This window comes from Hemiscyllium ocellatum, chromosome 32 (assembly GCF_020745735.1).
Source record: "Hemiscyllium ocellatum isolate sHemOce1 chromosome 32, sHemOce1.pat.X.cur, whole genome shotgun sequence".
In the NCBI taxonomy this organism is placed as follows: domain Eukaryota; kingdom Metazoa; phylum Chordata; class Chondrichthyes; order Orectolobiformes; family Hemiscylliidae; genus Hemiscyllium; species Hemiscyllium ocellatum.
The window spans coordinates 33,777,691-33,799,547 of record NC_083432.1 but is presented as its reverse complement, the minus strand read 5'-3'; the positions used below and the strand labels follow the sequence as shown (position 1 = coordinate 33,799,547).

Sequence of the window (21,857 nt, the reverse complement as noted above, 5' to 3'; positions counted from 1 at the left end):
GTTGGTCAATGGGAGGAATGAATCCGATTGGTGACAGGGAGGAGTGGAAGGGATGGGGAGAGCTGGGAAGGGAGTTGGGGATGGGAAGGAAGGTTATTTGAAATTGGAGAACTCAGTGTTGAGTCCTCCGGGCTGTAGGCTGCCCAGGTGGAAGATGAGATGTTATTCCTCCAATTGTGGTTTGGTTCGTTTTGGCAATGGAGGAGGCCAAGGATGGTTGTGTCAGAAAGGGAATGGGAAAGGGAACTTAAAATGGGTGGTGACTGGGAGGTCTGGTCAGCCCCTGCGGGCTGAGCTGAGACGCTGGGCAAACTATTCCCTAAGTTTACATTCAGTCACCCCGATGTAGAGAAGACCACATCGGGACCACCTGACGCTTGGAAGTAGCAGATGTAGTGGAGGCAGAGGAATTGGGAGAATGGGATAGAGGACTTGCAGGATGCAGGGTGGTAAGAAGTGTAGTCCAGGTAGTTATGGGAGTACGTTCATCTGGAGACTGTCATCTGAAATGAAAATGGCGAGATCAAGAAAGGGGAGGGAGGTGTCCACGATGGACCAAGTAATTTGAGGGCAGGGTGGACGTTGTGGGCGAAGTCAATGAATTGCTCCAGTTCAGCCTGGGTGCAGGACGCTGCAGTCATCAATGTAACGGCAAAAGAGTTGGGGCACAGTGCCTGTATAGGTACCTAAGAGGGGCTGTTTGATATAGCTGACAAAAAGGCAGGCATAGCTGGGGCCCATCTGAGCACCCATGGCCACTCCCTGGATTTGGAAGAAATGGGAGGAGTTGAAGGAAAGGTTGTTCAGGGTGAGGATCAGATCGGCGAGGCGGAGGAGGGTATTGGTGGAGGAGGGGTGGAGGGGGACTGAATTGGTCTGTTGGAGATGAAGAAGTGAACGGCCTGGAGGCCACCCTTGTGGGCGATGGACGCATATAAGGACTGCACATCCATAGTGAAGATAAAGCGCTGGGGGCCGGGGAACAGAAGTTACTGAAGATATGGAGGGTGTGGTTGGTGTCAGAGATGTAGGTGGGAAGTGCCTGAACCAACTCTCTAACACCATGTCCTACCTCCCCCTTGCCCACAACCCCACCATGAACCATCAGACCGAAATCACTCACACTGTCTGTGCGCTCGTTTTCTCCGCTGATCTCCCTCCACTGCCACCAAACAAATAGTTCCCCCAGCCCAGCACTGTCCGGTTCTACCTGTTCTCCAAGATCCACAAGCCCAACTACCCCGGCCGACCCATTGTCTCAGCATGCTCCTCCCTCACTGATCTCATCTTGTCGTACCTCAGCACCATCCCCTCCCCCCTGGTTTGGGCACTCCGCACCTTCAGCTGCGATACCAACCACACCCTCCATCTCTTCTGTAACTTCCAGTTCCCCAGCGCTTTCTCTTCACTATGGATGTGCATCCCTCACAAGGATGGCCTCCCGCCCCTCCGCGTCCCAACTGACCTATCCAGTACCCCTCCCACAATATCCTCCTCCGCCTCGCCAAACTGGTCCTCACCCTCAACAATGTTTCTTTCAATTCCTCCCGTTTCCTCCAAATCCAGGGCCTGGCCATGGGCTTCCGGATGGGCTCTAGCTACACTTGCCTTTTTGGCGGTTATGTCGAACAGTCCCTCTTCAGCACCTATATGGGCACTGTGCCCCAATGCTTCCGCTGCTATATCGATGACTGCATCGGCGTAGTGTCCTGAACGAACTGGAGCAGTTCATCGATTTTGCCCACAACGTCCACCCCAACTTGGTCCATCTCAGACACCTCCCTCCCCTTTTCTGACCTCTTCACTTCAATCTCTGGTGACGGTCTCCAGACGGACGTTTACTACAAACCCACAGACTCCCATAACTACCTGGACTACACCTCCTCCCACTCAGTACTCTGCAAGAATTCCATCCCATTCTCCCGATTCCTCTTCATCTGCTCGGATGAGGAGACATTCTACTCCCAAGCATCCCAGATGCCTATCTATTTTGAACAACAGGCTTTTCCTCCATCTCTCATCCAGACAGCCCTCCATCGCACCACCTCTCTTCCCCTGCAACCGGAAAAGATGCAAAACCTGCCAATACACCATTCCCCCTTCGCCTCCATCCAGGGCTCCAAACAGTCCTTCCAAGTGAGACAGAGGTTAACCTACCTCTCTTCTAATCTACTTTACTGCAGCAGATGCTCCTGATGTGATTTTCTCTACATTGGGAAGACCGAACGTAAACTTAGGGAACAGTTCGCGGTACATCTCAGCCAGGCCAGCAGGGCCAACCGGACATCCCAGTCACTGCCCATATCAATTGTCCCAACCACTCCCATTCCGACGTGACCATCCTTGGCCACCTCCATTGCCACAATGAACGAAACTGCAAATTGGAGGAACAAAACTTCATCTTCCGGTTGGAGTCCAACCAGAACTCTATCAACAAACACATCAAGATAGACCCCATGTACCAACCCCTGAGAAAAGGAACCGGAAGTGACTTCACCACAGGAAATGACATCACCCACCCATAGAAACCCAAACATATAAATAGAAAGCAGGAATTTTCAGCATTGCTTCGCATGAGGCTCACTGAAGATGTTGCCTAGTAAGGTAATGAAACATCTGGAAATGAACCTTTCAGCTCAGCGAGCAAACCTACATCCAAAACCTTAACCTGAGCTACAAATCTTCTCAAAACTCGCTAATATCTGGATGTTGTTCAGGTCTTGCTGAATATGGATATGGGCTGCTTCAGTGACAGAGGCGTTGCAAATGGTGCTCAATATTATCAACTCTCAGTGAACCTCCCAACATCTGACCTCATGATGGATAGAAGGTCATTGAAGAAGCAGCTGAAGACAATTGAGCCTATCACACTGCATCGAGGAATTGATTGTCCTCCTTAATGTGGAAAAGATTGAGAGCTATAACAGGACATAAACTTCACCTAAATTATATACAATCATATCATAAAGATTAATGCTTATAATCTCCCTTCAAGACTAGTTGCTGTTTAGTTGAGTATAAAACAAATCTGTACATCAAACTTTAAGATAAATAAAAATTGTGTATTGGCATCATTTATTCACATCAGTGGCTCAATTTCAGTCTAGGCTACATGAAATCTAGAAAAGCATATTCAATGAGTACCCATATCAAAATTAATTGTTTTTATTTTAATAGGTAATGAGAGGTTTAGGCATATATCAATCCTATTGTCAACTGGAAGGAATACTTTACATAATCATTAGTCAAAGATAATGCAATGTCAATGACTAATTTATTTTTGCCTGGTTAAACATGGTTCTGGTTCACCTGGTCTTCCAAGTACCCCATGCCAAATCATATTTGCTGATTGAGGAGTCCAGCATGTGTTTTAATTTCAACCTTGTGCTACTGCTAAAGCTGGGTGCTGGGAAATACTGAATGATCAACTCTCCATCCGTTACTTTCATAGCACCATTTCAATCTCAGCTTTTGAGTACTTGAAGAAACTCAACAAGTGGGTGCCATTCGCAAGGTCAGGATTTACTGGTCATCTCGAGTCACTTTGCGAACATGGTGGTAGGCCCTTGTCTTGAAGCTGTTTAATAAGAATGGTTTGATAAGCCATATCACATCGCAGTTAGGAGTCAAAAGCATTGATACGGGGCTAGAGTCCCATTTAGGCAGCATCAGGAAAGGATAACAGGCTTCCTTTCCTCAAGAAATACTGGGGACCCTGCTGAATTTTCACAAAAATTTGATTACTTTTACTGATCGCAGCTTTTTAACTTTCAAATTTGTTCAAATATCATTGAAATTTCCCAAACAGAAACCATGAAAATTGAATTTATTTTCTTTATATTATCATCCAAGCTTCTGGATTATCAGAGCAGTACATAGCCATTGACTATTTTGCATAAGTTAACATAACCAGGTCACAACGATACCCTTTTGTAGGGACAAACCACTATGCAATCATGCCAGAGTACAAGATATATATATATATATATATATATCTGCTAAATTCCTTTGTAGTTTGCCAATCTAATTCAGGCATTATTTTGCAAAGAGAAGTCCCCTTTGTTCTCTTGTACAGTTCAGTTTTGAGAATTTGAACTTTGTTCTTAGAATTTATGATCGAGTTCAGATAGATTACTCTTCTTATGAGATTGAAAAACGAAAAGTACTTTTCGTTAGTGCTATGTCTGCCAAAATAGAATTAATTCTTAGTAAATAACGAAAAAGAGGTTTATCTTATAGAGTCCCTACAGTGTGTAGGGAAACAGGCCCTACAGCCTAACAAGTCCATACCGACCCTCTGAAGAGGAACCCACCCAGACCCATTTCCCTATATTTTCCCTTGACTAACACACCTAACACTATGGGCAATTTAGCATGGCCAATTCACCTGACCTGACCACATCTATTGGACTGTGGGAGGAAACCGGACTACGCAGAGGAAACCCAGACATGGGGAGGATATGCAAGCTCCACACAAACAGTTGCCCGCTGCTGGAATCACGCAGAGAGCGGCGCGAGCTGGGCGGAAGTGAGGTTGGAGCGCAGAACTGGTCGGGAAGGTAAGTGATTGGTATTTGAGTGGGTGTGTTCTAGACCCCAGGCCCTACTTCGTAGGGCCTCCCTCCCATCCTCCTCCTCTAACCTAACTTTAAAGTCCACAGGTAAGCGACTCAGTGTTATTGACTCAGTGTTCTTGCTTTGGAGACAAAGTATACAGTCATGGCAGCGCAGGCAGTGGAATGTTCCTCTTGCAGGATGTTTGAGGTAGGGGTGACCACCGATACTCCTGCCGACTTCGTCTGCAGGAAATGCAGTCAGATCCTGCTCCTCACCGAACGAGTTAGGGAACTGGAACTGGAGTTGGATGAACTGAGGATTATTCGAGAGGCTGACAGGGTGATTGATAGAAGCTACAGGGACATAGTTACGCTGGAAAACAGAGGTAGCTGGGTAACAGTTAGAGGTGGGAAGGGGAAGAAGCAGGCAGTGCAGGGTTCCCCTGTGGTCGTTCCCCTAAACAATAAGTATACAGCTTTGGAAACTGTTGGGGGGGACAGCCTTGCAGGTGTAAGCTGCAGTGACGGGGTCTGTGGCGTGAGGTCTGGTTCTGAGACTCAGAAGGGAAAGGGGGAGAGGAAGAGAGCGCTAGTTATAGGAGACTCTCTAGTTAGAGGGACGGACAGGCGGTTCTGTGGACATGGGCGAGACTCACGGATGGTTTGTTGCCTCCCGGGTGCCAGGGTTCGAGACGTCTCGGACTGTGTCTTCAGAATCCTTAAGGGGGAGGGTGTGCAGCCAGAAGTCGTGGTACACATTGGCACCAACGACATAGGTAGGAAGAGGGGTGGGGAGGTCATTCAAGAGCTCAGGGAGTTAGGCTGGAAGCTAAAAGCTAGGACAGACAGAGTCGTCATCTCTGGGTTGTTGCCGGTGCCACGTGACAGTGAGGCAAGGAATAGGGAGAGAGTGCAGTTGAACACGTGGCTGCAAGGATGGTGTAGGAGGGAGGGCTTCAGTTATTTGGACAATTGGACTGTATTCTGGGGAAGGTGGGACCTGTACAAACAGGACGGGTTGCACCTGAACCAGAAGGGCACCAATATCCTGGGGGGTAGGTTTGCTAGCACTCTTCGGGGGGGGTTTAAACTAATTTGGCAGGGGGATGGGATCCGGACTTGTAGTCCAGCAAGTAAGCTGCTGTTTGTCAGGATGTCCAAGAATGTAGGGAGGCTGTGGAGAAGGTAGCACTGACAGGGAATACTTGCGGACACAGAGATGGGCTCAAGTGCGTATACTTCAACGCAAGGAGTATCAGAAATAAGATGGGTGAACTTAAGGCGTGGATCGGTACCTGGGACTACGATGTTGTGGCCATCACAGAAACGTGGATAGATGAGGGACAGGAATGGTTGTTGGAGGTTCCTGGTTACAGATGTTTCAGTAAGATTAGGGAGGGTGGTAAAAATGGAGGGGGGGGGGGGGTGGCATTGCTAATTAGAAATGGTATAACGGCTGCAGAAAGGAAGTTTGAGGGGGATCTGCCTTTGGAGGTAGTATGGGCTGAAGTCAGAAATAGGAAAGTTGCAGTCACCTTGTTGGGTGTTTACTATAGGCCCCCCAATAGCAGCAGAGATGTGGAGAAACAGACTGGGAAACAGATTTTGGAAAGGTGCAGAAGCCACAGGGTCGTAGTCATGGGCGACTTCAACTTCCCAAATATTGATTGGAAGCTCTTTAGATCAAGTAGATTGGATGGGGCGGTGTTTGTGCAGTGTGTCCAGGAAGCTTTTCTAACTCACTATGTAGATTGTCCAACCAGAGGGGAGGCCATATTGGATTTGGTACTCAGTAATGAACCGGGACAAGTGATGGGCTTGTTAGTGGGTAAACATTTTGGTGATGGTGACCACAATTCTGTGACTTTCACCTTGGTTATGGAGAGAGATAGGTGCACACAACAGGGTAGATTTTACAATTGGGGGAAGGGAAATTACGATGCTGTAAGACAGGATTTGAGGAGCATAAGTTGTGAGCATAGGCTGTCAGGGAAGGATGTGGTGGAAATGTGGAACTTTTTCAAGGAGCAGATACGACGTGTCCTTGATATGTATGTACCTATCAGGCAGGAAAGAAATGGTCGTGTGAGGGAGCCTTGGTTGACGAGGGAGGTTGAATGTCTAGTAAAGAGGAAGAAGGAGGCTTACATAAGGTTGAGGAAACAGGGTTCAGACAGAGCAGTGGAGGGATACAGGATAGACAGAAGGGACCTGAAGAAAGGGATTAGGAGAGCTAAGAGAGGGCATGAAAAATCCTTGGTGGATAGGATCAAGGATAACCCCAAGGCATTTTATGCGTATGTGAGAAACATGAGAATGATGAGAACGAGGGTAGGTCCGATCAAGGACAGTAGTGGGAGATTGTGTATTGAGTCGGAGGAGATAGGAGAGGTCTTGAATGAGTACTTTTCTTCAGTATTTACGAACGAGAGGGACCATATTGTTGAAGAGGAGAGTGTGAAACGGACTGGTAAGCTAGAAGAGATACTTGTTAGGAAGGAAGATGTGTTGGACATTTTGAACAACTTGAGGATAGACAAGTCCCCCGGGCCTGACGGGATATATCCTAGGATTATGTGGGAAGCAAGAGAGGAAATTGCAGTACCGTTGGCAATGATCTTTTCGTCTTCACTGTCAACGGGGGTGGTACCAGGGGACTGGAGAGTAGCGAATGTTGTGCCCCTGCTCAAAAAAGGGAATAGGGATAACCCCGGGAATTACAGGCCAGTTAGTCTTACTTCTGTGGTAGGCAAAGTAATGGAAAGGGTACTGAGGGATAGGATTTATGAGTATCTGGAAAGGCACTGCTTGATTAGGGACAGCCAGCACGGATTTGTGAAGGGTAGGTCTTGCCTTACAAGTCTTATTGAATTCTTTGAGGAGGTGACCAAGCATGTGGATGAGGGTAGAGCAGTGGATTTTAGTAAGGCATTTGATAAGGTTCCCCATGGTAGGCTTATGCGGAAAGTCAGGAGGCATGGGATAGAGGGAAATTTGGCCAATTGGATAGAAAACTGGCTAACCGGTCGAAGTCAGAGAGTGGTGGTAGATGGTAAATATTCAGCCTGGAGCCCAGTTACAAGTGGAGTTCCACAGGGATCAGTTCTGGGTCCTCTGCTGTTTGTAATTTTTATTAATGACTTGGATGAGGGAGTCGAAGGGTGGGTCAGTAAATTTGCAGATGATACGAAGATTGGTGGAGTTGTGGACAGTGAGGAGGGCTGTTGTCGGCTGCAAAGGGACTTAGATAGGATGCAGAGCTGGGCTGAGGAGTGGCAGATGGAGTTCAACCCTGCTAAGTGTGAGGTTGTCCATTTTGGAAGAACAAATAAGAATGCGGATTACAGGGTTAACGTTGGGTTCTTAGTCAGGTGGAGGAACAGAGGGATCTTGGGGTCTATGTACATAGATCTTTGAAAGTTGCCACTCAGGTGGATAGAGCTTGTAAGAAGGCCTATGGCGTATTAGCGTTCATTAGCAGAGGGATTGAATTCAAGGGTCGTGAAGTGATGTTGCAGCTGTACAGGACTTTGGTTAGGCCACATTTGGAGTACTGTGTGCAGTTCTGGTCGCCTCACTTTAGGAAAGATGTGGAAGCTTTGGAGAGGGTGCAGAGAAGATTTACCAGGATGTTGCCTGGAATGGAGAATAGGTCGTACGAGGATAGGTTGAAAGTTCTCGGCCTTTTCTCGTTGGAACGGCGAAGGATGAGGGGTGACTTGATAGAGGTTTATAAGATGATCAGAGGAATAGATAGAGTAGACACTCAGAAACTTTTTCCCCGGGTACAACAGAGTGTTACAAGGGGACATAAATTTAAGGTGAAGGGTGGAAGATATAGGGGAGATGTCAGGGGTGGGTTCTTTACCCAGAGAGTGGTGGGGGCATGGAATGCGCTGCCCGTGGGAGTGGTAGAGTCAGAATCATTGGCGACCTTTAAGCGGCAATTGGATAGGTACATGGATGGGTGCTTAATCTAGGATAGATGTTCGGCACAACATCGTGGGCCGAAGGGCCTGTTCTGTGCTGTATTGTTCTATGTTCTATGGAATCGAGCCCAGGTCCCTGGCGCTATGAGGCAGCAGTGCTAACTACTGAGCCACCATGCCGCCTACTTCATTCTTTCTTTTTTAGGACCCTATAACTTAGTGGATACAAACTTAATGGCTGGCTTCATGTAAGGCCTGGTGGAACCTTTTTTAAAACCAATAACTGGTAGAATAAGTCAGATATCACAACAGGGTTGTGGGTGAGATTGCATAACTGTGTATAAACAAAACTAATAGTGATTACGATATAATAACATTTCTGCCGTATACTTTCTGCTTACCATCCTTTTGTGCTAGTGATTTATCAATAAAATCTGCAGCTTCTTCAAAGTAGGCACTGAGATTAAATGCTTCCGTGTCATTGGCCTTAATTCCATGGTAGACGATTCCAGACCCTGTGTAGAACTCGGCATTGGTGTTAACGTGCATGAATGAGTTGCCTTCTGCACTGTTCAGTACATGCGTTATCCCCAAACGCTCTAATCTCATTGGATTTTGTGCAACAAATCTGCAAAACAAAGGATTGAAAACCTTAGTCCTTCAAAAACCAGAAGAGTTCATTTATGTGAATAACTTCACAGTCAAAAATGATTTGCCATTCTCTCCAGGACAGACCTAGGAACATCAGGAAATAGCAATTATTTTTCAGACAAGGAAGCCTGGAGAAGACTACTTTTCTTACAATACAAGGCATATGTGTTTTTCTCCACTGTTTGCTTTTCACATTCTGTTTCAGTTACTATATCTGGAGTGTGAAGTCTGAAGTGGTGCAGAATTAATATTAACTTCCAAAAGAAAATTGGACAACATCATGAGAAGGAAAGGAAATGCATGGTTACTAGGCAAAAGCATAGTTTGGGATAGTTCTTTCAAAGAACAGATATAGGAATGATGGGTTGAATGACCTTCTTCTAGATGTACTAAATATGTTTCAAACATTACAAAAGTGATGAAAGTGCTTTGTCCTAAGCGCCAATATATACATATCAGTCTTTACTTGTTTCTTTAAAAATCTATGATTCTGTTACCGACATAAATATTGTTGTTGGATTGACAGTCAAGGACCATGCTGGTCGATAACATAGAGATTTTCTGCTTTCCTACTGGCTTGCGAGGATGGACAGACATGCTGCATGCAAGGCCACTGGTTGGGATGAGTAGTGGAGGGGCAGCAGGGTGAAGCACTCATGGTGGTTATAGGGTCTGACCTGCATGATTACATGGCCTCAATGCAAATAGTTAAGATAGGACTAGAAATTGATATGCTCACAGTATAAAAATCTCCATTTCCATGTGATAGTTTTTATTTCAATCTTAAAAAAAAGGGCTAATACCCACATCAGGAGTAATGAGTAAACAGGACAGTGTGAGACAAGAGGACAGGGGTGTTGGTGAACGGGACAGTGTAGGGCAGTGAGTACAGGGGTGATGGGGGAATGGGACAATGTAGGTCAGTGAGTACAGGGGTGATGGGTGAATGGGACACTGTAGGTCAGTGAGTACAGGATGATGGGGGAATGGGATAGTGTAGGACAGTGAGTACAGGGGTGATGGGTGAATGGGACAGTGTAGGTGAGTGAATACAGGGGTGATGGGTGAATGGGACAGTGTAGGTCAGTGAGTACAGACGTGATGGGGGAATGGGACAGAGTAGGTCAGTGAGTACAGACGTGATGGTGGAATGGGACAATGTAGGTCAGTGAGTACAGGGGTGATGGGGGAATGGGACAGTGTATGTGAGTGAATACAGGGGTGATGGGGAATGGGACAGTGTAGGTGAGTGAGTACAGGGGTGATGGGGGAATGGGACAGTGTATGTGAGTGAATACAGGGGTGATGGGTGAATGGGACAGTGTAGGTGAGTGAATACAGGGGTGATGGGTGAATGGGACAGTGTAGGTCAGTGAGTACAGGGGTGATGGGGGAATGGGACAGAGTAGGTCAGTGAGTACAGACGTGATGGTGGAATGGGACAATGTAGGTCAGTGAGTACAGGGGTGATGGGGGAATGGGACAGTGTATGTGAGTGAATACAGGGGTGATGGGGAATGGGACAGTGTAGGTGAGTGAGTACAGGGGTGATGGGGGAATGGGACAGTGTATGTGAGTGAATACAGGGGTGATGGGGAATGGGACAGTGTAGGTGAGTGAGTACAGGGGTGATGGGGGAATGGGACAGTGTATGTGAGTGAATACAGGGGTGATGGGGGAATGGGACAGTGTATGTGAATGAGTACAGGAGTGATGGAGGAATGGAGCAGTGTAAGTCAGTGAGTACTGGGGTGATGGGGGAATGGGACAGTGTAGGGCAGTGAGTACAGGGGTGATGGGTGAATGGGGAGAAAGTGATGTCTGCAGATGCTGGAGATCAGAGCTGAAAATGTTTTGCTGGAAAAGCGCAGCAGGTCAGGCAGCATCCAAGGAACAGGAGATTCGACGTTTCGGGCATAAGCCCTTCTTCAGGAAGAAGGGCTTATGCCCGAAACGTCGAATCTCCTGTTCCTTGGATGCTGCCTGACCTGCTGCGCTTTTCCAGCAACACATTTTCAGCTCTGATGGGTGAATGGGACAGTGTAGGTGAGTACAGATGTGACGGGGAAATGGGACAGTGTCGGGCAGTGAGTACAGGGGTGATGGGGGAATGGGACAGTGTAGGTCAGTGAGTACAGGGGTGATGGGGGAATGGGACAGAGCAGGTCAGTGAGTACGGGGTGATGGGGGAATGGGGCAGAGTAGGTCAGTGAGTACTGAGGTGATGGGGGAATGGGACTGTGTATGGCAGTGAGTACAGGGATGATGGGGGAATGGGGCAGAGTAGGTCAGTGAGTACAGAGGTGATGGGTGAATGGGACAGTGTAGGTCACTGAGTACAAGGGTGATGGGGGAATGGGACAGAGTAGGTCACTGAGTACAGGGGTTAGAAGGGAATGGGACAGTGTAGGGCAGTGAGTACAGGGGTTATGGGGGAATGGGACAGAGTAGGTGAGTGAGTACAGGGGTTATGGGGGAATGGGACAGAGTAGGTGAGTGAGTAAAGGGGTGATGGGGGAATGGGACAGAGTAGGTGAGTGAGTACAGGGGTGATGAGTGAATGGGGCAATGCAGGGCCGTGAGTACAGGGGTGATGGGGGAAGGGAACAGAGTAGGTTAGTGAGTACAGGGGTGATGGAGGAATGCAACAGTGTAGTTGAGTACAGGGGTGATGGGGGAATGGGACAGAGTAGATCAGTGAGTACAGGGGTGATGGAGGAATGCGACAGTGTAGGGCAGTGAGTACTGGGGTGATGGGGGAATGGGACTGTGTCGGTCAGTGAGTACAGGGGTGATGGGTTATATGCAGCAATGATTTTAAACATGTTGAGAACACAACTGAAGTCAGGAAACTTTGTGAATTTTCGATCACATTCAAAGCTGGCACCCTTCAAAGGATAGTTTCAGCGATACTTTGATATTGCGGATTCTCTACATGAAAGGGGTAGGCAAGATCTGTCAAACCATCCCTGCTGGCCAAACATAAGCATTTTGTTGCTCATCTTGCAACAGGAGATTCAGATTATTTTCACATCTCAATAAAAAAGAGAGAAGTGATTATGGCCCACTTTCATCATTTTCTCTTTTCCATGCGGTGACTCAGACTTGGGCATTCACCCAAAGGGCCCTTTTTCATCTGAAAGTGTATGTGTGGGCAGATTATACCCACAAGGAAAACAATCCTAAAGCTAGCAAATGACATGTACAGGTCTGACTCATCTCACATACCTCTAAATGTAGATTCAGTGCATTAATTTCCAAGTACGACTGGCTCTTTATAGTTTTTCTCTCTGGCTACGCAACCATAAGAATTAAAAACATCAGCCTGGAGCAATTTCAAGGCACTGGCAATGCAGTTAGCTTTTGCTAGATTGTTTTTATCAATTCCCTAACAGATTCTTACAACTAAATTCCTTTATCTTGTCCCATAAGCCAATACTGCTGCCTACACATTGATATTGGAGGTAAAGTTGCCATAGTCCCAGAGGACCACATAGCTGCTCTTCCATTGGAGAGAGATGACTGGTTGTGGTTTCACCTGAGGGTCACCCCACCTCAGAGGAGGGGAGAAGTGAGAGGTCAGACCTTCTTGGTAACTATAGCCAAGGATACCATGGTCTGAAGTATTTTGGACTGAGTGACTGCACCTACGGTATGTCTTTATTCATTCATGGGATGCGAGAATTGACAGCGAGGCCTGCATTTAGTGTCAATGCCAGAAACGTCCATTCTCCTACTCCTCGGATGCTGCCTGATTTGCTGTGCTTTTCCAGCATCACTCTCTGGACATATAGGTTATTAGTTCAGTGACATTACCACTGTCTCTCATCATGTTTTATCCTATGCTTTAAGCAAGTACTGCCACCTATATATAAATATATACTGATCTAGATTATCTTGGGCTGTTTGCGTCTAGACATAAAGTGACGCCTGAGGTCACTAACTCCTTAATACCACGCAAGACTCTTCAAGTCCTTTATGTGAGTGCTTCCCATACCTTTTTCAACTGCAATCCCGATGTGAAGCTTAAGACTGTTGTGACCCCTTCCTTGGTGTAATCTGAGAAGGGGGAGGGCAGGGGAGAATAAGCCTACCAGAGCGAGTTGTACAAAGTTAGAAAACACACAACACCAGGTTATACACCAACAGATTTATTTGGAAGTACTAGCTTTCAGAGCGCTGCTCCTTCATCAGATGATTGTATACTCCAGTCTAACACCGGCGTCTCCAAATCAGAGTGAGTTAGGCATGCAGCAGTCATGTGTTCACTTTCATCATTGTGATTTACACAAATCTCAATTTATCATATAAAAAGTACCTGCACAACTTGGATGTTTTAAAAATCACAATGACAATACTGGAAGACAACAAACAATGGGAACTAAAAGACTTAATTCTATTTTTTCAAAGATAGCTTCAAAATATCAGGTACTGGTTGGAATCAGTATGACAGTATAATGCTACCCCTTGGAATAATGTTTGACTTTACAGATATTAAACTGAGAAGAAGATACTCCACTTGATCTGAACCAAAAGGTAGAGAAGCGAGTTTTTTTTTTCTTCATTCACAAGGATATGGTCGCCATTAGCCAGGCCAGCAACATTTACCCTTCCCTATTTGCCCAGAGGGCAGTTAAGAGTCAACCACATTGATGTGGGTCTGGTAGGCCGGACCAGTTAAGGATGGCAGTCTCCTTCCCTAATGGTAATCATTGAGCCTGATGGGCTTTTCCTGACAATTGTCGAAAAGTGTGGCACTGGAAAAGCACAGCAGGTCAGGCAGCATCCAAGGAGCATAAGCTCTTCATCATGAATGTGGGGTTGGGAGGGGGGGGAGGGAGGGACGTGTGGAAAGGGGGCTGAGAGATAAATAGGAGAGTGGGGTTGGGGTGAAGGTAGCTGGGAAGGCAATAGGTAGGTGCAGGTGGGAGGTGGTGGGTAATAGTGATAGGTCGGGGGGTGGAGCGGACAGGTGGGAAGGAAGATGGACAGGTAGGACAATTCAAGAGGGCAGTGACGAGTTGGAGGGTTGAAACTGGGATGAGATGGGGGGAGGCCTCAGACAAAATGAATGCTAGTAACCTGATTGATTTGGAGGTGCAGGTGTTGGGCTGGGGTGGACAAAGTTAAAAATCACACAACACAAGAATGTAGTCCAACAGGTTTATTTGGAAGCACTAGTTTTGAGCACTGCTTCTTCATCAGGTGGTTGATAAAGTTGGTGTTTCCAAATAAACCTGTTGGACTATAATCTGGTGTTGTGTGATTTTTAACTTTAGCAACATGATTCTAATTGATATCAATAGCATACATATGTCTGGTTGTCCCTCACACAAATTCATCACTCTGTGGAATTAAGCTCCTTCCTCTACTCAGGGAAAGACACTGGTTGCATAGCGACCATTAGGCTCCTAACCCATATCTTTATTGAATTCAAACTCCATCTGTTATGGCAGGATTCAAACCCAGGCCTCCAGAATATTACCAGGGCTTCTGCATCAATAGTCTAGCGAAATACCACTCACCTCCCATTTGAGTGGGTTGCTCACTAAAGCTAAGTAACTAACAGTAGAATCTCATTGTGAGGTTTCAAAGGGGATGTTTTTTGAAGGACTTTTCTCCATAAATTGTTTAAAACTTAAGGGGCTGAAATGTTAAGGGTGTTAAGCAGCTCCAGCGATGATCTGTTTGCCAAGTTGCCTGACCGGCAGCTGAACTGACGCAATTTCTATAATTAGCTCCTCATGTTCCTGACAGATGTAACATTTTGTTTGGGCTGTATTAGTGTTAAAAATAAATGCACGAGTCCCAGCATAGTCCCAAACTTTATACTGTACAGTATTTCAGACACATGCATTGGTTATAATTCAAGGTTGTGATTGAAATAACGTATGGATACGGGTACAAGATGCATATTTTCACAAATTCAGGCTGAAATTGCTGTAATCAAGTTCTAGAATAACTAACTATTGTTAGTCATTCTTGAAAAATTCATTGCAACTCATGCATACTCTCCTGGGATGGCTGTAAATATAAAATGAGTCAAATAGCCTTAGATGCAACCTTCTTGTATAAGGCTTTCAGCCCAGCATGCCTAGACAGGATGACTTATATTCACGAGATGTCAGTTTTTAAAAGATTTTCCCAAGCCTGGAGTTTGAAACAGTGACTCCATTTTCTTCACTTGATTCGCTTTTTTTTCCTGGAGAAAATGAGGACTGCAGATGCTGGAGATCAGAGCTGAAAATGTGTTGCTGGAAAAGCGCAGCAGGTCAGGCAGCATCCAAGGAGCAGGAGAATCAACATTTTGGGCATGAGCCCTTTCATTCTTGAAGAAGGGCTCATGCCCGAAATGTCAATTCTCCTGCTCCTTGGATGCTGCCTGACCTGCTGCGCTTTTCCAGCAACACATTTTCAGCTTGCTTTTTTTCCTCATTTCTAGAAACAGCTAGATTCAGCTTTGCAAAGTGTCATTCCCTGAGTGTGAGGAGATAGCTTGATGCCCCTGAGTGATGAATTTGTGCAAATGGCCAAATGTGCTGTTGAATTAAAGCTGCTTACCTTGAGAAGCAGCTGAATATTATGGTAGGAGACACATGTCTCCCAATTTCCCATCCAGTGTGCTCTACAACAGGTGGGCAAAGTGGTGGAATGAAAACCAAGTACTTCCCCACAGGGTATGAGGGACAAACAGACACATATACACTATTGATATCAATTAGAATCACATTTCTTGCATTCATTTTGTCTGATGTAGTACTTAATGTAAAGAGGCTCCAAAAAGAAGGTTAAAGAGAAAATAATACAACTGAGAATTGGCAAATATGTTATCTCAAAAAAGATCAGGAAGCAAAAAGCCATTGAGTTCATTTCTTGATTAATATGTCCTCACACTCAAAGGACTCCTTTCTCTCTTAACTAATCATATTTGAAATACATTGATCCCACAGATCCCATAAATGTGTTTTCCGATTGCTACTCAACAGAACCTTCCATTTGTTCCACAACCTTTAACTACATACATAGCTGTGTCACTAAACCCCATTAATGCACAATTATATGCAGTTCATATCACAATATGGAAAGAAGTGTACCATAAGTGAACCCAATGTTTACTGACAGGATTCTTTTCATAAAGGTTTTATTAAACAAATCAGCCCTGGTAGTTACTTCATCACTTGATCAGAGGCAGGAGTACTTTTAAACATGCCTTGTTATTTAGATTATCCTGTCATTGACTAACAACCCGGCAATATCATAAGGGGAATTGTTAGTGTAGTGGCAATGTCATGGTAACCCAGAACCCCAGATTAGTGGGGATATGGGTTTGAATCTCATTATGGCAGAGGGTGAAATTTAAATTCAATAAAAATCTGGATAAAAGCTAGCCCAATGGTGACCACTGTCCATATCTGTAAAACCCCACCAGGATCACTAATCTTCTTTACAGACCTGACCATACTAAATTGGCCTGATGTGTGCAGGCTAGAGAGATTAGCCTGAATAAATACAGGGGTTACAGGGATAGGGGGAGGGGCTGGATCTGAGTGGGATGCTGTTTAGAGAATCGGTGCAGACTCGATGGGCCGAATGGTCTCTTTCCGCACTATAAGGATTCTGTAGTTTTATGATTCTTATAGGGTGTTCAATGTTTGCCTGATAAATAAAAAGAAATTTAAAAACCCATAGGACAAATCAAAAGCAGCACTAGTGCAGTGAATTGAAGAATGAATTGATTTTTTAAAAAAGTTGTTTAAAAACAAATCTCAGTAAGACAAAATACCCTCTTAACGGTCCTCTGGGCAATTAGCAACAGCAATAAATGCTGCCTTAGCCAATGACGCCCACATTCCATACATGAACAACAAAAACACATAAGGACAACATAACATGGTGAAAGGTAGGCAAAGTCTTATTTTTGCGAGGCTAATAAATCAGCTGTAATTTCTGACATGGATTTCTGGATGCTGTCTATTCTTGGCATGATGGTCACTACCTCATATAACTCAAACTGCCTTGACCCCAGTGACAAAATGGTTAAACAAATGTGGAAAGAAAATTTGCAAACATCAGTGTTTTTGAGCCTATTTTTACTCTCCAGCAGATGTGATACAGTAAGTCAGCTGTGACTCCTCACAACTGTAATAAAAAATGCAATGTGTCCAACATAGCCTGGTCTTCAGTGTGCTGCACTCCTTCATTGTCCAGCTGCTTTACTTTTGCAACATCCAAAATTAAATTGCTCACTCTAACAAATATTAGCAACACTACTCATTTGTTCATACCTTCACAAATTATTAATTATTGCATTTCTTACAGCAACAATGATTTCAGGGGCAGCACTTACAATTAAGGAATTATGAAGTATGAAAGTCATATTTTAATGTACTGCTTCTCTGCCAACAACACTGTTAAAGCACTAAGCTGTGAAATAAGGCTGAATTCAGAGATTTTAGCAAAAGAACATCCCCTTTTACAGTGCTGGCTTAATGTCAGGTGAGAAATCTGTAATTCTCTCTGTATAATGTCGTGTCCTGCGAAAACAATGGGAATCCAGCAATAATATAAAACAGGAACTGTCACTTAACTCTTTGAGTTTGTTTCCGTATTCAATTCAATCATTGCTCAAATCCATTCACTCACCTTTCTTCTGTATTTCTTCATATCCTTACTTAACCAAACTCTATTGATCTCAGTCTTTAAAAATTTCAATTGATCCACCATCCATTTCTTTTGGAAGTTAGAATTCCAGATTTCCAGTATTCTCTATGTAAAATTGTGCTTCCTGATTTCATTCCTATATGACCTTGATCAGATAATATTAAGCCCTCTTGATCTAGATTCCTCTTCCAGAGCAAGTCATTCTGCCTTTACCATACTAATGACTTCAACTCAATCACTCCTCAATTTTCTCATTTCAACAGAAAACAAATGAAGGTAATGCAACCAATCATCCTAACTTAACCCTTTAAGAACTTGTACCATAGAATTTTAATTTGAAATTCTCCACCATTCTGACTGAATTTTATTGGTTCATATGTATTTTTAAAAATCACACAAATTCCCAGAACATTCTGCTACAGCAGAAATTAATTTAAATTGATCAAATTTGATTTAAATCTAATTTGAATGAAAAAGTGACAAGATAATGGCTATCCGACAGACAGACAGGATTATGCAAAATAATCTAGCTAACAAACATAGGCTGTTCAATTCTCCAGAAAATGTAGGTTATTTTTGACACTGTAGCCCTAGAAATAATCTGACACTTTAACGTATACGAGATACTTACTTAATCAGTTCATAATTTGAGAAGACTACTACTTAAAACATCTAGAATTGTATTATTGACTTTGTTGATTTAAAAAAAGGTTTAAAATAATTATTAAAAGCAGCTAGGAACTCTATAATCCAGTGTGTTAGTGCTGTCTTTGGATTTGTCCTATAGGTTATATTTTTGACACCCCATTATCAGGCGAGTATTGGACACCCTATTGCCAGGTCCTCACCATTCTGTCCCAAGGTCAACCAAGGATGGTTCTTTCTCTAGCTGTCTTGCCTCTGTGTGGCACTGTATTTTTGTCAGTCCTGTCGGTACTAATATGAAACGGAGATCAGTCGCACAGCACATGGAATGCTGTGTGTGCAACACATTATGCCAGTCCTGCAGTGCTTACGGAACAATTTCACCAGTCAATAGAAATCTGCATTTACAATGAATTTTATTGAGGGACAACTTCCAAAGGTGACACAGTAAAATTAATAATCACTTAATGTTTTCTGCCAGTTTTCTCTCCATCTGAAGTTGGCATCTGCAGCCCTCATTACCTCACGAAAGTAGCCACTCTTCCCTATGTAAACATATGACTATTTGAGCTTAATCCTATGATTACCTCAGATGTAGATATTTTCTCATCAACCTGGTCAGAGATGTGGTTACACTCCTCTGGAGCAGGTGGGACTTGTACATTTGGACATTTTCTAACAAAAGGTCACGGCAATGGGTTTCCTCTTTGCATACCCAGGAGTCCAATCATAGCTCAGACTGGCCAGGAATGAACCTGGGACCTAAAACTTAATATTTCATCATTCACTTAAATAAGGGCCTGAAAACTTTGGTGACATACTAACCTGTGCTTAATTGTACATTTAAAAAAAAATCTAATTTCAGATCCATTCCAATGTAGCAATAGGACTTTTGCATTATGAGGCCCTGGTTGGACTGTGAAGCCATCTCCCAACCTCACAGAAAACTCCAGCTCTTGACTACTGCTTCTGTGTAGCAACAGGGCAAGGCGTGGGCACAACCCCTCTGTACAATATGCCCAGGTGAACAATTTTCAGGACATCTAAAACCATGAACAGAAATTTAAATATCCAGTTAAAAGGGTCATTTGTACCTTTAAAAAAACTGTTGACTTTGAAAAAATGCATTGCCACATTTGTGTGTGTGAATCAATTGTTGGGATTCTTCTGAGAACCTATATCTGGCCGGCTATAAATAATGTTTACAACGTGAGAAAATATGTTTAGGTATGATTAGATACACTGTTAAGATCAATTCAATCGAATTGCTAATAAGGAGACTCAAAGACAGCAGCTACTGCTTGTAAATGTAACACTTACGCGTTGCCCACATAGATCCTGGAGTAAACTTCATTGCAGTGCTGGGATGGGAGGCTGTAAAAGCCGCTGTCATTTGCTAAGAGCTCGTTGAGTTCCTCCACCATCAAGCGGTGCTCTGACATGTTCCGTGGTTGAGGCTGCACACAGTAGCAGAGACGGAGGAGCTGCTTCGAGACTGTGTGTACACGGGCGTTTGTAAAGGTTGCTTTCTCCTCGCCGGTGTTAAAGTTCCCGCATCTCCAACGGACACGGAGGGAAGATCTTAAGGGAGAGGGGTGGTGGGGGAAGAGAATAAGGAAGAAAATCTGAGAGGCGATCAGCTGTTGGCAGCCACAGCAACAGCGCCCATCTCCAGCAGGCGGCACTCACACTGACACAGCAATCAGGAATATATCCTTTTCGAGAGTGAAATCTGAAACACTCAGCTGCCACCAGCCAACATTCCCCAACCCCTCAACCCACCTAGTGCTCACTCCCCAAAATGTAAACTTTGCAGTTTAGTCAGTGAGAACACCATGACAGTGTAGGGGAACTGTATTCAGTTACAAGTGCATCAGGTGTGTGTTTTTAAGCTCCTGGCTGCCCACAGCATTGTTAACTCTGCCCACTGCTGCCTCTGCCCCCCCACACTTGCTCATCTGTTGCTGAAACTCTGGCCCATGCCTTTTGTTTACTTTAAGCTGGATGATTCCAACTCTCTGCTCGCTGCTTTCTTCCAGGAACAACCTCCGTAAGGTTGAGTTCATCCAAAAATTTGCTCTGCATATTCTAACTGCTGGCTGACGTCCAATTGGTTTCTGGTCTGCCAACATCTTTTTAAACTTATTTTTATCTCCAAGCCATTTTACAGCCTTGCTCCTCCCTATCACCTTACAATTATCTGAGAGCTCTGTGCTCCCTCACTATCTGCAATATTTATCATTATAGACATAGTGGCTGTGTTTAGGCCTCAGGCACTTGACTTCCCTTGTTAAACCCTTCAAACTCTGTACATTTCCTTAAGATGCTTCTTCAAACCTTGCTGAATATGCTTTAGATCATCTTTCTTAATATCTCCTTATGTGGCTCAGTGCCTAACTTGTTTGAAATCACCCCTTTGAAACCCTTGACTTTTTTTTATGTTAAAGTTGCCAATATAAATGCAAATTGTTGTTGAACAGAACTATAAGTATGTTTATAGCACACAGGGAGGCAACTGGGCTCACTTTGCCTCTGCCAGCTTTTCATCACTGCAACCCAAAATTAACTCACCTACCCCATTCGCTCCACATTAATACATTTGCCTATGCAGTAGCTAATAATGAAATAACAAGTGAAATGAACAAAGATTTTGCTTGTCTTCACTACACAGAAACATTCCAGTAATAACGGTAAACTAGGAGGTGGAAGGGAGAAAGGAACCTAATGAAATTATAATCACGGGGGAGGCAGTACTTAAACAAACTGATCGAGCTGTGGGTGACATCTGTGTGTCCAGATGGTCTTCATCCTAGGCTCAAGGCTCTTAAACCTTAGTAGCTAGTAGGTGCATTGGATTTAATTTTCCAAATTCCCTTTATTCAGGAAAGGTTCCATAATAACTGGAAAGTAGTCAATCTAACCATTCTAATCAAGGAAGGACAGACAGAAATCATAGGCCTATTATTCAGGTGCGTATCATAAAATCGATCACTAAAGTGATTCTTTGAAGGAGTAATATGATGTGGATAATACAGAATCTGTAGTTGTAATGTACTTGGATTCCTGATGAAGGGCTCTGGCCCGAAACGTCGAATTTCCTGTTCCTTGGATGCTGCCTAACCTGCTGTGCTTTAACCAGCAAAACATTTTCAGCTCTGATCTCCAGCATCTGCAGACCTCACTTTTTACACGGTAACAATATCAGCATGGATATAAGATTGTTGCATGGCAGAAAACTGAGAGTGCGCATAAATGGATCTTTGTCTGATTGACAGGATATGACGAGTAGTGTCCTGCAGGGGTCTGTCCTGGCTTCTTAACTTTCCACAACTTACATCAAAGACTTAAATCTGGGGAGTGAAGACATGGTCGCTAAATTCATGTAGTAAATTATTTTGTAAAGACGACTTAAGGA

The 21,857-nt window shown here is 44.3% G+C and overlaps 1 protein-coding gene and 1 pseudogene across 2 annotated transcripts in view; both read right to left on the bottom strand.

The window, feature by feature from the left end:
• The window catches only part of dusp3a (dual specificity phosphatase 3a), a 42,847-nt gene that overhangs the window by 15,413 nt on the left and 5,577 nt on the right, over nucleotides 1-21,857 (bottom strand). For both annotated transcript variants that reach the window (XM_060849000.1, XM_060849002.1), the window contains exons 2-3: nucleotides 19,763-20,023; nucleotides 8,887-9,113 (exon numbers count right to left, since the gene is read on the bottom strand). In XM_060849000.1, the coding sequence (XP_060704983.1) occupies nucleotides 8,887-9,113; nucleotides 19,763-19,884 (349 nt within the window). In that variant the 5' untranslated portion in view covers nucleotides 19,885-20,023. The remainder of the gene's footprint in view (nucleotides 1-8,886; nucleotides 9,114-19,762; nucleotides 20,024-21,857) is intronic.
• On the bottom strand, nucleotides 13,469-13,685 carry LOC132831062 (U2 spliceosomal RNA; annotated as a pseudogene).